The following is a 17,434-nucleotide window of genomic DNA, read 5'->3' as shown; positions in this document are numbered from 1 at the left end:
TATATATATATATATATATATATGTATATATGTATGTATGTATGTATGTATGTATGTATGTATGTATGTATCTATGTGTATCTATATGTACATACAGCATATGAAAGTTAAAGGAATAGTCTACTCATTTTCAATATTAAAATATGTTATTACCTTAACTAAGAAGAGTTGATACATCCCTCTATCATCTTAGTGCGTGCACGTAAGCGCTGGAGCGCGCTGCTACACTTCGATTAAGGTAATAACATATTTTAATATTGAAAATGAGTAGACTATTCCTTTAAGGGCATTAAAAACAAGCATTGTTGCACAAGGTCAGGTTTTTTACTGGTAGTGAACTTGAGCCTTAACACATTACAGAGACACAATCATAGACACTGTAGGAAATGCAAACCTAGTGCAGAGCAGTCGGCAGAGAAACTATGATGAATATTTTTAAGTATATTATTCTGCTTGTACAGTTACACATTGCTCTGGTGTTTATTGTAAACCAACAATACTTAGTTTTTGTTTGAGTCAAAATGATCTATTTTTCTTTTATGCCCCAAATCATTAAAATATTAAGATCATGTTCATAAATGTATACAAATATTAAAACTCTTTGGATATTTTTTAGCCCAATGCTAATGGTCTAATCAGATTCAATGGATTGTGCTAAGCTATGCTAAAAGTGCTAGCGCCAGACCAGGAGATCAGCTGAATGGATTCCAAAACGGTACGAATCATATTTTCAAAAAAAGTGGAATGTCTCTTTAAAAGCATTGATTTGTCATAAACAAGTAATGATGAGGCATACTGTATAAAGCTGCTGTTGCACTTTTTTAATCAGCTGGGTGGTGTTAAGTGTCTAGGTGAGGTCCTTGCTGATGTGGACGGCCAGATATTTAAAGCTGCTCACCCTCTCCCTTTCAAGTTCCTGAATTAACCGTGGCCGATGAGTTCCCCTCTTCTTCCTCATTTCCACTATCATTTCCTTGTTTTGTCCATGTTAATGGTTAGGTTATTGTTCTCACACCATGTCAACAGACTGGCTACCTTCCTTCTGTAAACCATTTCATCCCAGTCAGTGATTCGACCTATCACTGTGGTGTCATCTGCTGACTTCAGGATGATGTTATTTATGTTGAAGGTGACACAGTCTTGTGTAAAAAGTGTGTAGAGTATTGGGCTAACCCTGTGGAGTACCAAGTTTGATATGGTACTGGCTGGCTATTTTCTGAGGCCGGCCAGTCAGAAAGTCTAGGAACAAGTCACAAAGTGTGGGATGCAGTCAATTGATAGCAGTATGTTGGTGAGTTTGTGGGGAATATCTGGCTATGGACATCATCCGCCATGTGGACATCTGATTGCATCAGTAACTCAATAACCCTACTTATGGTCATCGTCAGCGTTGGGAATGGTTGGAATGTCTGGACAAAGGAGAAGTCAGACAGAGAAGACTGTTGGTTTTATACTCTAACAATAATTAAAAATTAAGATCTCTAAGATATCAAGAAAATTGAATAAACTTTTTAAACGTAACAGACTTTTTAAAATAAATGTTGGGTCAGGTATGGTGCATTGTGAAATACACTAACAAGTAACAGACAGTAGAGGGCGCATTTAAACTAAAAACAACGAGGAACAAATGCAGCTCTTGTTATGTCATGTCAGGTTCAGACTCTTTAAATATTATAATTATGTCTGTTTCTACAAACCTTTCACAAAACACATTCATTTAATAGTACAGTAAAATGTTTACCTTTAGTCCCAAACTTCGTAATACACGTAAAATTTACATCATGACAAAATGGACTTTCATGTACAGTAACAATTATACATTTGACAGTGCATTACAATATACATTTTGTATGTGTGTTCCCTGGGATCAATCCCACAACCTTTTGCACTGCTAACCTAATGCTCAACCACTAAGCTACAGGAACACAGTTCAATACTTGCTAATGGTATAGAGTACATAATGAGACTTGCTGTGTTGTATTATCAGTACACCACATGTATCAGCCAATCAGAGTGTGTATATATATATATGTGACATATATATATATGACATATATATATATATGTCACACTTGTGACATATATATATATATATATATATATATATATATATATATATGTCACAAGGTGACTTAGGGCGGAACCAAAAATGGAGAGGAGAGGTTCCGCCCGGGCAGATTTTTTTTATGCACCAGTTTACTTCCTGGTTCTCTATAGCAACAAACGAAGCCAAATTCGCTACAGGTGAAATGAATTAATTAAGTAAAGTGTGATTGGAGGCTGTGGGGGAATGAAGCACTTAAATAGCTCTGCAGGAACACAGAAAAAGGAGCGATGGACACGAAAGGCAGGAAGGAGACACGCACCTTTTGAAGAGCCCGAAGGCTCTGTTGATCCGGGCTGCGCTAGGAAGCGCGCGAAAAGAGGACGGAGCCACAAGAGGCGAAAGGAAGGTGAGCTGTGGATCTCTTAAAGGAGCACCCCGTGTGCTTTGGAGTTAGTGTGTGCTGAGGAACGGAGCTGTGCTCGTTGATAGACATTGGTGGCTGTCTACATTTTTCCCTCTCTCTCCCTCTCGTTGTAGTCTGCGGTGGAAACGCTGGAGTTGAAAGAAAATCCTACGGGTAGAAGAAACCTTGGTCTAAGTGGCCCATTTAAAGGAGTAAAGCAGGAAGGAAACCGACTTTGTGTTGCAACGTAAACGAAGGCAAACCGCTGTGAGTATTAACTCTGGTGTTGAGCAACTTGTAAAAATTAGCCTGTGCAATTGTTGGATACCTCCAGGAGAAGGAGGGCGGCCCTACCCCTGAAACAGCGTGGTGGGTGAGCTGCAGGAGCGTCCATCCAAACAACCACAGCAACGAACTGCCATTCAGGTCGCATTGCCATCGCCCTCATCCAGCCCAAGCGAAGTGGAGGACGCAGGGCGTCCTTTGTTGTGTACACCGATAGTGTGGTGAGTGAGTCTTTGTAATTAGTAAACTTTTCACGTTGAAGTGGTGCTGTGTATTTGCTGTGGGTTGCTGTGTGTCTTGTCAGACGAAACCCCGCATCATCCATTTTCACGGAGCAAGGGACAGAGGGGCTAACGACCCAGAAATTACCAGCTATTATACGCAGTGTGTTGTTTGGAGCGTGCAGTGACGCAGATTAAGAGCTGTCAGCGAATGTGAGTACAACATTGGAATATTTGTATTGGAAACTTACCTGTATCTGCCCCTGTCGCAGAGTCGGAGGCGAAAGAGTTCCGCCGCCCCGTGGTCTCTACAAAGGGGCGCCCCTGTCCAGGATTCGATCGCCCTACGGGTAGTGAGGATAGGGCAGCGCTCGACCCGGTGAGGCGGTGTGTCCTTTCCGCCCCTCTGCTGGACCTGCGGAGGAAGCTATACCTACCAAGAGCTGTAAACGGCAGACCAGGTGAGAAGCATCCAAAATTCAAGTAACAGTGTTTTGTGTCCCAGCGGTCACCTGTGGAGCAAAAGGAGAACGAGCGTGAACATTAGGAGAACAGACTGTGGAAAGTTATACCTACCAAGAGCTGTAAACAGCAGAGCCGGTGAGAGGTATTTGAAGTCCAAGTTAACGGTGCTTTTGTGTCCCAGCGGCCACCTGTGGAGAAAAAGGAGGACGAGAGTGAACATTAGGAGAACAGACTGTGGAAAGTTATACCTACCAAGAGAGCTGTAAACAGCAGAACCGGTGAGAAGTAATCGAAGTCCCAGTTAACAGTGCTTTTGTGTCCCAGCGGCCACCTGTGGAGAACAAGGAGCAAGAGCGTGAACGTACGACGGAGAAACGTGAAGGCACGCGGGGCGAAGACCCCCTGCCGAACAGAGAAAGGTACGCAGATAGTGAAGTCCACTTACCAGCCACACTGTGTTGTACTCTGCCTCCAGGAAGGAAGAAGGAGGGCTTACGGTGGTCTGTACCCCCGTTGCCCTTGTCCCTGCCTGCCCGTGGCTGCAGTCTCCCTGGAGGGAGGAGCCAGAGACTCATTAGTTTTAATTTCCCCTTTTCCCATTTCCCCAGTCCTTTTAAATATTTAAATTCAATAAAGATTGTTTTATATTTTACTTACCTGTTCTCGTGTTTGTCTGGTCATTGGGTTGGCTTTGGGGACCTCCTCGAGGTGGAAGTTGAGAAGGGGCGTGGCTTCAGTCAAACATAGCCAGCCCCTGGGGGTGACATATATATATATATATATATATATATATATATATATATATACTTTATTGTTGTCCCCAAAGGGGAAATTTGTCTTGGGCTTCACAATCACTGCATCACAAACATACACAACTCATAAATGGGCAATTAGAAAATGCTTGGGGGGCAGTAAGACAAAAAAAATCTATTCTTTTAATGTTATAAACTCTGTTGTTAACCCTCCAATGATCAATGCTCATGCTGCCCCTGATGCTCTATATTACAGCTTCTTAAAACATTTTACTCCTAAAATTTCTAATTTGAGACTATTTGCTCTATCGCTGGCCCCATTAAGCCACCACCTTAGAGGTTTAAATGACAATTTTTTAGCTTCCGACTCTGGTGATTCTGTGGTCCTGGTTCTCTTAGACCTCTCTGCAGCTTTTGACACCATGGACCACTCTACTTTGTTACTTTTAGAGTCCGACGTGGGTCTTAAAGGTGTGGTCCTTAAATGGTTTGTCATTTTTAACCGATAGAACATTATTAAATTAGATAACTTTTCCTCATCTGTTGCCCCTCTTTCATGTGGCCTCCCTCAAGGGTCGATTTTAGCGCCAATACTTTTTCCTTGTACATGATCCCTCTGGGCTCAATTTTGAGAAGGCATGGGGTGCGCTTTCACCTTTATGCCGATGATACCCAGATTTATCTCCCAAGTAAGAAAAATGACTTGTCAGCTCTTAAAACGCTACTAAAGTGTCTGGACGAGATGAAAATCTGGCTCGCTCAAAACATTTTAACTTTAAATGAAGTTAAAAAAGAGGTGATTGTTTTTAATCCCACTGACCATCCACAGGCTTCCACTTCAGATGGGCAGCCTATCAGCTTTCAGATGTGCTTCGGTTTAGGGTTAGATTTACATAAAATGACATTCTTACCCAAACCCAACTCTTACCCTAAGGCCAGGTGACAATGTTTTAAAATATAGTATATCTGAATTTTTTTTTGTATAAACCAATACTTAAAGTGACATCCTAATGCAAACACCAAATCTAACCCTAAACCGAAGCGACAATGGTTTGAAAATAGGAAAAAGCAGTTGAGTAACCAACATGTGCACACATAAACAGAAATTTGTGATATGATCACAAAAAAACGCTGAAATTCGTGAGAGTGTCACGAAAAAAGAATTAAAAAAATACGTGACTATTGGTACATAATTTTGTGAGACTGGGTCGGAATCATCAGTTCTGCGGAATCGCCTGCAGACTATCAACACAAACAGGTAAAAAATAAAATAATCATCATTTACTATTAAAAACATTTTGAAAATTAAAGTTTTGTGTGTTCTCATTCTACTTTATTGTAGATGTGTTTAAGTTTTTTTTTTAAGATATTTCAGAGTTTTCGTATGTGAGTTAATCTTACTTATGCTGGGAGTGAAGGCAGTGCGTATGACCGCTTGATATGTAAATAATTATTTACTGTTTAAACTTTTTGAGACTGTTCTTGTGGCACATTTACACATAAACGCAGAATTACTTATTATTATCTCTTGTAGGTGGATCATGAGTGAAGCTTTGAAAAGTTGATAGCTGCAGGTTGGCCTTTGGCTTGATAACAGTGGTTTATGTGAATTCAGTGATACATTAATGGATAAGAGAGACCTCATGGAAATTTATGAATAAATCTTTCACCAAGCATTCATCTAATTTACTGACAAAAGAGGTAGCTTGACCAGAATCATATTAAAGGCTACAATTTGCACGAGCTCACCAAAATTGGACGGTTTAAGACTGGAAAAATGTTGCCTGGTCTGATGAGTCTCGATTTCTGTTGAGACATTCAGATGGTAGAGTCAGAATTTGGCGTAAACGGAATGAGAACATGGATCCATCATGCCTTGTTACCACTGTGCAGGCTGGTGGTGAGGGTGTAATGGTGTGGGGGATGTGTTCCCTTATTGGGTATCGTTTAAATGCCACGGCCTACCTGAGCATTGTGTCCTTCCCTTTATGACCACCATGTACACATCATCTGATGGCTACTTCCAGCAATATAATGCACCATGTCACAAAGATCAAATCATTTCAAATTGGTTTCTTGAACATAACAATGAGTTCACTGTACTAAAATGGCCCCCATAGTCACCAGATCTCAACACAATAGAGTTTCTTTGGGATGTGGTGGAACGGGAGCTTCATGCCATGGATGTGCATCCCACAAATCTCCATCAACTGCAAGATGCTATCCTATCAATATGGACCAACATTTCTAAAGAATGCTTTCAGCACCTTGTTGAATCAATGCCACATAGAATTAAGGCATTTCTGAAGGCGAAATGGGGTCAAACACAGTATTAGTGGTGTTCCTAATAATCCTTTAAGTGAGTGTATGTATTGTAGAATGATTCATAATATTGACTTTTTTTGCTAGCTTCTATAAACATTGACACAATACTATTGACTTTTATTTTTACAGTTAGTAATTAACATCCCATTCATTTGTATTCTGTGTCGTCTATCTGTTTGTGCTAAAGTGTTTACATCTGAATATAATGTCATAATATGTTAATATTCAGTATTTATTATCATTTGCATGTTTTGATGTGGCATATGTCATGATTTTAATGATTTTATTTAATTGTTGTCTGTTTAGAATGATTGTCTTTGCCAAATGTTATTGTTTATTTAATATTGAAGCAGTTATTTAACATCAATATCTCATCTGAGTAGTGATTTGTTATATTTGCATAATAGCCTAATTGATATATTTATTTTGATGTACATTTTTATTTTAACAATGTGATTTTAATACCCATATTCAGAGGTGTAAAAAGTACTCAAAAATGTTACTCAAGTGAAAGTACAAGTACTGAGTGTAAATTTTACTCAATTAAAAGTAAAAGTATCTGGCCAGAATCATACTTGAGTAAAAGTAAAAAGTACCACATTAAAATTGTACTTGAGTATTAAAAAAGTAAAAATAACAGGAAAAATTTAAACTAGAGATTCTTGTTTAAAGGCGCTCTAAGCGAATTCACGCGTTTTAGACCATAAAACATTTTTGTTACATACAGCAAACATCTCCTCACTATCTGCTTGCTGCCTGTCCGCTGATCAAACTGTAAAAAAACGCGATCTCTGTAGACAGCCCAGGCTTCACAAACGGCAATATCAACATAGTGGCCAAACCTAGCACCACAAAACAAAACAAAGGGTTCCAGCCAATAAACGACAAAAAGGATTTGGGTGTGGGGGTTGGGCCCGTTCATGTAAGCACGGAAGGGAGGGGGAGGAGTTAGCTACGCTCCGTCTGTTTGAAAACAATTCAAACGTCAACAAAAACTAACGTCTTGCAGATTCGCTTAGAACGCCTTTAAACTTTTAATCTCTAAAAACATGAAGTGAATGCACCACATACAGGGTTTTATCCTGCTTTACAATTGTTTGTATTTAATTGTATTTCACTATCAAACTATAAAACGACCTAATTTCAGTATGCAACATGCTACTCAAAGTTGTGAAACCTCGAATTTAACTAAAGCAGAAGCTGATTTTCAAAATTGAGTATCAAGCCTCTCACAGACAGCCAGTGCAGAAAGAGTTGTATTAGACCTTCTTCACACTGCCAGTCCAAATCTGATTTTGGTGCATATTCGATTGGAACCCAATCACATTTAGAACGTGTGAATGGCTAAAAACCACATGAAATCTGTTTTTTTCTTTTCTGTTTCAAGCTATATCCAGAGGTGGTTTGAAATACTTTTAAAATCACATTTCCAGAAATACATTTAAGTCTGACCGCTCTGATCGTATTTTTTTAGCTTTTCGGTTACGTCATGCTGTTGCGTCACGTAAAATGTAAACACGATTGTTGTGCCAGTGTGACGCCATTGCCATAGAAACATATAATATAATATGATAATCCAGAAAATGGCAAAACCCTACAGGACGCACAGATCGGATCTAAACAGTTGTGATACACAATGTGGACAGTGAGTCTGTCCAGTCAGACATGCAACAAAATCAGATTTGGACTGACAGCGTGAACAAGGTCTTAGTCTTGATAGAGAGGCTGCAAATAGCAGGGAACGTGAGCAGAGACTTCCTGGTGTCTGAAACTCAGGCCAGATATCCATCCAACTCTTTGCTGGCTTAATGTGTTGTCGGTTTCAAAGAAGCAAAAAAATCTTCATCCGACGAGCCCACTCGCAAGTCTCTAGCCCTTTCTCGGGCCGAGATATGGTCAACCCTTCCCGGATTTTTCCTTGGCCTTAGCTCAGGCACCTTAAGTCCAGGGCGTTCGCCCTTCGGGTCCCTCATCCTACTCAAGAGGGCCTTTCCAACAAGCCACCCACGAGTCTCTAGCCCTTTCCCCGGCCGAGATACGGTGGTCCTTTCCCCGATTTTTTCCACGGCTGTAGCTCGGGCACCTTTAGTCCCCTCGGGTATAAGCGACCCAAAGGCATCCAAGCTACGGTCATGGGAAAATCAGGGGAATGACCGCTGTATCTCAGCCGGGGAAAGGGTTAGAGCGTCAGGGTTGGCTCGTTGGAAAGGCCCTCTCAGGTTGGATAAGGGACGCCAAGGGCGAATGCCTAGGACTTAAAGGACAAGTTCGGGATTTTAGACTTAAAGCCCTGTTTTCAGATTGTTTATGGTGAAATAGAATGGTTTTGACTGAAATTTCGACATTTTCGGCTGCCCTGAGAATTTTCGCGTGTTTGTGTTTCAGCTCAGACCTCTACAATGGGTTTAATGGTGCACTGGAACAATCCTTCCTAAAATGCATTAAACTTTCGTTTACAAAGACGTGAAACTCACCGAGTGGTCAGGGGTGTTCACTGATATGCTCACACAAAAATCGCTGCAAAAGATGCTTTCCAACAGCTGTTTTAGCATTCGTTGTTAACTTGTGGACCTATTTTCCCAAACGCCTCACACCCGTACATTCTTCCGCTTAGAGCTTGAATAATAAACACTCCAGCCCAGGTGGTGGCGCTAATCCGCCTTTGCCAATTGCAAGAATAGAAACAAAGTTCCCGGCGCGGAGTAATACCGTACCTCCCAGCACATCTAATACATGTCAATGGAGTTGGTAAAAACTACGATAAAACCTGTTGGAATGCGTCTTTTGGAGCGATTTTTGTGTGAGCATACCAGTGAACACCCCTGACCACTCGGTGAGTTTCACGTCTTTGTAAACGAAAGTTTAATGCATTTTAGGAAGGATTGTTCCAGTGCACCATTAAACCCATTGTAGAGGTCTGAGCTGAAACACAAACACGCGAAAATTCTCAGGGCAGCCGAAAATGTCGAAATTTCAGTCAAAACCATTCTATTTCACCATAAACAATCTGAAAACAGGGCTTTAAGTCTAAAATACCGAACTTGTCCTTTAAAGCGACCGAGCCACGGACGTTTGAAATTCAGGAGACCATCGGCCACAGAAAGGGTTAGAGAGTCGGGGGTTGGCTCGTTGAAAAGGCCCTCTCGGGTAGGATAAGGGACCCGAAGGGCGAATACCCCGGACTTAAGGTGCCTGAGCTACGACGGTATGAATTTCAGGAAGTGGCACGCTGTATCTTGGCCAAGGAAAATAAATAACATTTAAATTAAACTGGCCATCAGCACAATTCAATTGGTTTGGTAAGAGTAAGGGAAAATAGAATAAAGTGATCTCTAAAAAATAAGTACTTTTTGACTGTAAATAAAATTGTAAGGAGTAAAAATTACTTTTTTTCTTAAAAAATGTAATTAAGTAAAAGTAAAAGTACTGATTTTAAATTGTCCTCAAGTAAAGTAAAAATCCCCAAAAATAATACTTAAGTACAGTAATCAAGTAAAATTAATCAAGTACTTTACACCTCTGCCCATATTTACAGTATTTTTTGTATGACAGCTCATGTGATGAAAAAGTGAAATAAAAGTATTTTTTTGATGTCATGCAGTTCTGTTTTTAAACTGTTAAACCTGTTAAAAAGTGCTGAAAATAAAAATAATTAACAAAAACAATCCTTCTAATAGCTGGTAAATTAAAGGTTCTTTATAGCACCACTGTGGTTCTATGTAGAACTGGGTTCTATATAAAACCATCAAAATAAAAAGGGTTCTATATCACCAAAAAGGGTGCTGCTATTGTTACAAGCTGAAGAACCATTATTTGATACTATAAAGAACCATTTTTCTTAAGAGTTTATGAAGGGTCTGGATAAACTCTGTATGGTGGTATAATCTGAGATCTCCTTCCTTGAATTCTCTGAGCTGTTATCTTTGCAAATGAAGGTGGAACAGGGATTAAATAAAGGGGTGCCGATAAATGTGTCAGTGTCTATTTGAAAAAAACTTCAAAATTTCATAATGTACCCCCCCACACACACACACACCTACACTTTCAATTGTTTTACTTCAAAGAAACATCATATTTTTGTATTTTTTGAATTAAAGCTTTAAAGAAGAAACATCATAGATTATTTTTTTATAGCTTTCTTTGCTCATATTTACCAAGAGTGCCAACACCTTTGGCCATGAGTGTAATTAGAAGTTATATTTACTCTAACTATAAATAAATACACTTATCATGATTTACTGTTCTGGAATTAATCCCAACAGATATCAAGATGTGTGAGGTCAGGATCAGACACATGAGGTAGACGTCAATACAGCATCTGTGCAAAACAGAATGTTATTGACGATCTGTATTACAGCGTGTGAAGTCAATTTTATTCTCAGCTGTATTTCTAAATATTTCTCTAGAAAAGTATTTTTTTTTATCAAGGGTGCATTCGCTGCTTAATTTGTATACATTTTAAAAATGACCAATTTCTTCTACATTTAAGTAAACAGAAATTATTTTGCCAGATTAGACCTTCTTAAAACAAAAATATTTTGATCAATGCAAAGGAAAATTCTACTGTAAATTTTAGCATTATAAACAATATTTGTGACATGATAATGATTGTCTCAATTAGTAGAGACTGCAAGACCTGGGCCGGGTGTGTAAGGTAACTGAATGATGTGTGTCACAGAAGGGAAACATGCAAAATGTGCAGTACTAGTGGTCCTCCAGGACAGGTTTGAAAACCCCTGTACAATGTAGACCACATGCTCAGATGATAATTTCTCATGCAGACAGAGACGGATTGGCAATCTGTGCGTTCTGGAAAAGTCCAGAACGGCCGTTCAAAGGAGGGCCGTCGCCCGGCCGTCGGCAAAAAAAGTCTAATAATGCAATATGAACAGCCAACAGCAGGGGCACTAATACGATCACTTATATGCTGCTAAATGTAAAAAAAACAAGGAAGAAGAGTCGGCCTACTAGCTACTAGCCGTGATTGGTCCACGGATTCCCGGAATTCGCGAGCCTGAGCATGATGAAGGACAGACAGAAGCCGTTTCTCAATACCAAGTACGCCAAACTCGGACTTGTGTCCTTCGTAGTTCGAACTTGCAAGTTCAGACTCGGAAGAACGAACTCTTGACGCGAAATGCATTCTGGGAAACTTCGCTGTCATAAGTCCACACAAGTCTCGGCCGTTTCTCAAAATGTGTTCTTGTCTGTACTTGTGTTCTTGTGGACTTGTGAAATGTCATCAGTCGCAGACCAAGTACTGTTCCAAATCAAAGTGCGCATCAAGCCCAAGTTCACATAAAATCCCCAGATGTGTTCTTGATCCTCCAATTTTATCGAGGATGCATCAGAGGAGACTTGTGTGGACTTATGACAGCGAAGTTTCCCAGAATGCGTTTCGCGTCAGGAGTTCCATCTTCCGAGTCTGAACTTGCAAGTTTGAACTACGAAGGACACAAGTCCGAGTTTGGCGTACTTGGTATTGAGAAATGGCTCTCCTCTGATGCATCCTCGATTCGTGCCAGTTCCGCCAGATACATCCCGAACATGTTTTCGGGTTCGTTCTCCGGAAGTCGCGTTGGTCGACCGCATACGTCATCAAGGTTTAATATTTCAGGTTTAATTTCAGAAAAGCAACCGTTACATTTCAAGGTAAGAATTAAACTACAATGATTGTAAGAAATAAATCTTAATTTTCTAATGTATTAAAACTGAAATGTGAGAACCTTGATGACGTATACGGGCAACTTCTGGAGAACGAACCCGAAAACATGTTCGGGACGTGTCCGGCGGAACTGGCACGAATGGCCACCCTATTTACAGACTAAATAAAAAGGGCCAAGCCATTTTCATTATTTCACAGCCTTCTTATACATCAAAGTGTAATATGATATTGACAAAATATTAAATAACTGATAGTATTGTGGCATAGTATCAGGATATCCTTGTGTCTGTTGCGCACGGCTAGGGGCAAATGGCTGGATGATGGGCCTATTTGGGAGAAAGTCCAGGGCTGTTTTTTGCCCCAGTCCGTCCCTGCATGCAGAATATCAATATCTACAGGCTAGCACAGTGAAAGTTTACTTTTCATAAAAGTACACATTAACTGATTTATGTAGATATGTTCTTACCTAAAACATACATCCTTTTCACTAGCAAATAGACCACATGCTCACATGATCCTATTGATTTAATCACTTCTAAACATTGACTATCTGAGTTTTTTTTTAATACACTGTAAAAAATTAGCTGTAATTATGCATTATGCACACTCTTAAAAAGGATGTGTTCATTTTTACACATCTTTTTGTTTTAAGCTTTTTTTAATTTTAACACATTATGTGTAATTTTGTGTTGATTTTTAGTTAAAGGTTTCAAAAATAACACAGAGATGGGTGCATTCCGGGACAACGCATTTACTGTGTTGTCCCAGAAATGTGTTGTTTTTAACACATCCGTTTTAAGAGTGCAGTTGGTTGCCAGTAACTTACTGTAGAAGATAAAGACTGAAAATGTTTCATGTTCATTTAACTTTGAACAAACTGTTGCCAGTAAATAACATAAATGTAAAATCTACAGTAAGTTACTGGCAGCTAGTTGCTGTAATTTCTACAGAAGGTTCACTGGTTACACACTGGCAACACATACAGTTAGAAATTATAAATGTTATTGCATTAAATAACACATCCAACCAATTGGTATTTCGTTTTTTGAAAGAAAAAAAAAACAACAACATGCAAACACTTTTTAGGAAAAAGGTCTGTCTGTCTGTACACTATACAAAAGTTGGTTCAACTTAAAAAAGTAAGCTCATATGCAGAGGTGTAAAAAGTACTCAAAAATGTTACTCAAGTGAAAGTACAAGTACTGAGTGTAAATTTTACTCAATTAAAAGTAAAAGTATCTGGCCAGAATCATACTTGGGTAAAAGTAAAAAAGTACCACATTCAAATTGTGCTTGAGTATTAAAAAAGTAAAAGTAACAGGAAAAATTTAAACTAGAGATTCTTGTTTAAAGGTGCTCTAAGCGAATTCACGCGTTTTAGACCATAAAACATTTTTTGTTACATACAGCAAACATCTCCTCACTATCTGCTTGCTGCCTGTCCGCTGATCAAACTGTAAAAAAACGCGATCTCTGTAGACAGCCCAGGCTTCACAAACGGCAATATCAACATAGTGGCCAAACCTAGCACCACAAAACAAAACAAAGGGTTCCAGCCAATAAATGACAAAAAGGATTTGGGTGTGGGGGTTGGGCGCGTTCATGTAAGCACGGAAGGGAGGGGGAGGAGTTAGCTACGCTCCGTCTGTTTGAAAACAATTCAAACGTCAACAAAAACTAACGTCTTGCAGATTCACTTAGAACGCCTTTAAACTTTTAATCTCTAAAAACATGAAGTGAATGCACCACATACAGGGTTTTATCCTGCTTTACAATTGTTTGTATTTAATTGTATTTCACTATCAAACTATAAAACGACCTAATTTCAGTATGCAACATGCTACTCAAAGTTGTGAAACCTCAAATTTAACTAAAGCAGAAGCTGATTTTCAAAATTGAGTATCAAGCCTCTCACAGACAGCCAGTGCAGAAAGAGTTGTATTAGACCTTCTTCACACTGCCAGTCCAAATCTGATTTTGGTGCATATTCGATTGGAACCCAATCACATTTAGAACGTGTGAACAGCTAAAAACCACATGAAATCTGTTTTTTTCTTTTCTGTTCAAAGCTATATCCAGAGGTGGTTTGAAATACTTTTAAAATCACATTTCCAGAAATACATTTAAGTCTGACCGCTCTGATCGTATTTTTTTAGCTTTTCGGTTACGTCATGCTGTTGCGTCACGTAAAATGTAAACACGATTGTTGTGCCAGTGTGACGTCATTGCCATAGAAACAGGGCAGATAATCCAGAAAATGGCAAAACCCTACAGGACGCACAGATCGGATCTAAACAGTTGTGATACACAATGTGGACAGTGAGTCTGTCCAGTCAGACATGCAACAAAATCAGATTTGGACTGACAGCGTGAACAAGGTCTTAGTCTTGATAGAGAGGCTGCAAATAGCAGGGAACATGAGCAGAGACTTCCTGGTGTCTGAAACTCAGGCCAGATATCCATCCAACTCTTTGCTGGCCTAATGTGTTGTCGGTTTCAAAGAAGCAAAAAAATCTTCATCCGACGAGCCCACTCGCGAGTCTCTAGCCCTTTCTCGGGCCGAGATATGGTCAACCCTTCCCGGATTTTTCCTTGGCCTTAGCTCAGGCACCTTAAGTCCATGGCGTTCGCCCTTCGGGTCCCTCATCCTACTCAAGAGGGCCTTTCCAACAAGCCACCCACGAGTCTCTAGCCCTTTCCCCGGCCAAGATACGGTGGTCCTTTCCCCGATTTTTTCCACGGCTGTAGCTCGGGCACCTTTAGTCCCCTCGGGTATAAGCGACCCAAATGCATCCAAGCTACGGTCATGGGAAAATCAGGGGAATGACCGCTGTATCTCAGCCGGGGAAAGGGTTAGAGCGTCAGGGTTGGCTCGTTGGAAAGGCCCTCTCAGGTAGGATAAGGGACGCCAAGGGCGAATGCCTAGGACTTAAAGGACAAGTTCGGTATTTTAGACTTAAAGCCCTGTTTTCAGATTGTTTATGGTGAAATAGAATGATTTTGACTGAAATTTCGACATTTTCGGCTGCCCTGAGAATTTTCGCGTGTTTGTGTTTCAGCTCAGACCTCTACAATGGGTTTAATGGTGCACTGGAACAATCCTTCCTAAAATGCATTAAACTTTCGTTTACAAAGACGTGAAACTCACCGAGTGGTCAGGGGTGTTCACTGATATGCTCACACAAAAAACGCTGCAAAAGATGCTTCCCAACAGCTGTTTTAGCATTCGTTGTTAACTTGTGGACCTATTTTCCCAAACCCCTCACACCCGTACATTCTTCCGCTTAGAGCTTGAATAATAAACACTCCAGCCCAGGTGGTGGCGCTAATCCGCCTTTGCCAATTGCAAGAATAGAAACAAAGTTCCCGGCGCGGAGTAATACCGTACCTCACAGCACATCTAATACATGTCAATGGAGTTGGTAAAACTACGATAAAACCTGTTGGAATGCGTCTTTTGGAGCTATTTTTGTGTGAGCATACCAGTGAACACCCCTGACCACTCGGTGAGTTTCACGTCTTTGTAAACGAAAGTTTAATGCATTTTAGGAAGGATTGTTCCAGTGCACCATTAAACCCATTGTAGAGGTCTGAGCTGAAACACAAACACGCGAAAATTCTCAGGGCAGCCGAAAATGTCGAAATTTCAGTCAAAACCATTCTATTTCACCATAAACAATCTGAAAACAGGGCTTTAAGTCTAAAATACCGAACTTGTCCTTTAAAGCGACCGAGCCACGGACGTTTGAAATTCAGGAGACCGTCGGCCACAGAAAGGGTTAGAGAGTCGGGGGTTGGCTCGTTGAAAAGGCCCTCTCGGGTAGGATAAGGGACCCGAAGGGCGAATACCCCGGACTTAAGGTGCCTGAGCTACGACGGTATGAATTTCAGGAAGTGGCACGCTGTATCTTGGCCAAGGAAAATAAATAACATTTAAATTAAACTGGCCATCAGCACAATTCAATTGGTTTGGTAAGAGTAAGGGAAAATAGAATAAAGTGATCTCTAAAAAATAAGTACTTTTTGACTGTAAATAAAATTGTAAGGAGTAAAAAGTACTTTTTTTCTTAAAAAATGTAATTAAGTAAAAGTAAAAGTACTGATTTTAAATTGTACTCAAGTAAAGTAAAAATCCCCAAAAATAATACTTAAGTACAGTAATCAAGTAAAATTAATCAAGTACTTTACACCTCTGCTCATATGTTTTATTAGAATTAAACTTGAAAATATTAGTTGATATACTTTTACACAATTTCTCTTTTTGAGTCAACTAAAAATTTTTTTAGGATGAATGAACTCAAAATTTTAAGGCACCCAAGTTACTAACTTTGAGTTTAACCAACAATTCTCTTTTTACAGTGTAGATTAAGCAGACTGCAATTCTTACTTGAATGCTAATGTAATGTAATCTCTAATGTAAAGACAGCGTTACACAATTCAAATAAAAAATTTCATAAACGATCAAATAGAAAAGTGTTCATGCGTCAGACCAGGATGTTTATTTTGATAACCATCACATTTCATCAAAGTACAAACAAGTACATGTTCATAATATTGAGATTTACTTTTCTTTTCTCAAACACCTTGTTATTGAGTCACTCCCTGTGAAGTAAAGTATAAAAGATAGGACTCCTCATTGACCATCACACAATCTACACTGAAGTTCTGAAAGTGAAGACTTGACAAAAAGGTGAGTTTTTATAAAATTAACTTCAAGCAATATTTATATGAGTGCAGATGTGTCACTTTTTTTGTTAATTCATTTTCAGATTCATAATGGCAATCATGAGAGCTCTTGTGCTTATTTTCTTGGTCTTTTCTGTTGAAAGTGCACCAGGTAACCAAGACATTTACAAGATTTACCAAGCTCTACAACCCATATACCAGATAAAATTCCCATAAACTAACATTAAATGTTCCCATAAAACTTTGAAGAAGTGTAACTTTAAAAGGTTAACAGTAGCAAAATTTAAAGCCCGTACAGTACACAAAAACATAAAACTGGTAGTGACTTTATATTACTGATATTTTATTCACTGTATAGCTGATGAAGACTGCCCATTTGGATGGACACCTTTTGGTGTGAAATGCTACAAATTCTTCCCTCAATCAGTTAACTGGGTCACAGCTGAGGTACTGTTATTCAGTTATTCAGTTATTGTTCAAGGATACTCAATGTCCTGTCATGATTTAAACTAAAGAGATTAGATTTTATATTTGCAATAAAATAATCTCTCTCTCTCTCTTTAGAAAAACTGTCAATCTGTTGAT

At 39.4% G+C, this 17,434-nt stretch overlaps 1 protein-coding gene across 1 annotated transcript in view; it reads left to right on the top strand.

Moving 5' to 3' along the window:
* Positions 1–17,434, top strand: part of LOC135779088 (ladderlectin-like) — a 95,809-nt gene that overhangs the window by 23,269 nt on the left and 55,106 nt on the right. The window contains exon 4 of the mRNA XM_073813689.1: positions 17,208–17,296. Within this exon, the coding sequence (XP_073669790.1) occupies positions 17,208–17,296 (89 nt within the window). The remainder of the gene's footprint in view (positions 1–17,207; positions 17,297–17,434) is intronic.

The sequence above is a fragment of the Paramisgurnus dabryanus genome, chromosome 1 (genome assembly GCF_030506205.2).
Source record: "Paramisgurnus dabryanus chromosome 1, PD_genome_1.1, whole genome shotgun sequence".
NCBI lineage: Eukaryota > Metazoa > Chordata > Actinopteri > Cypriniformes > Cobitidae > Paramisgurnus > Paramisgurnus dabryanus.
The sequence above is the reverse complement of the archived record's forward strand: the minus strand, read 5'-3'. Positions and strand labels throughout refer to the sequence as shown.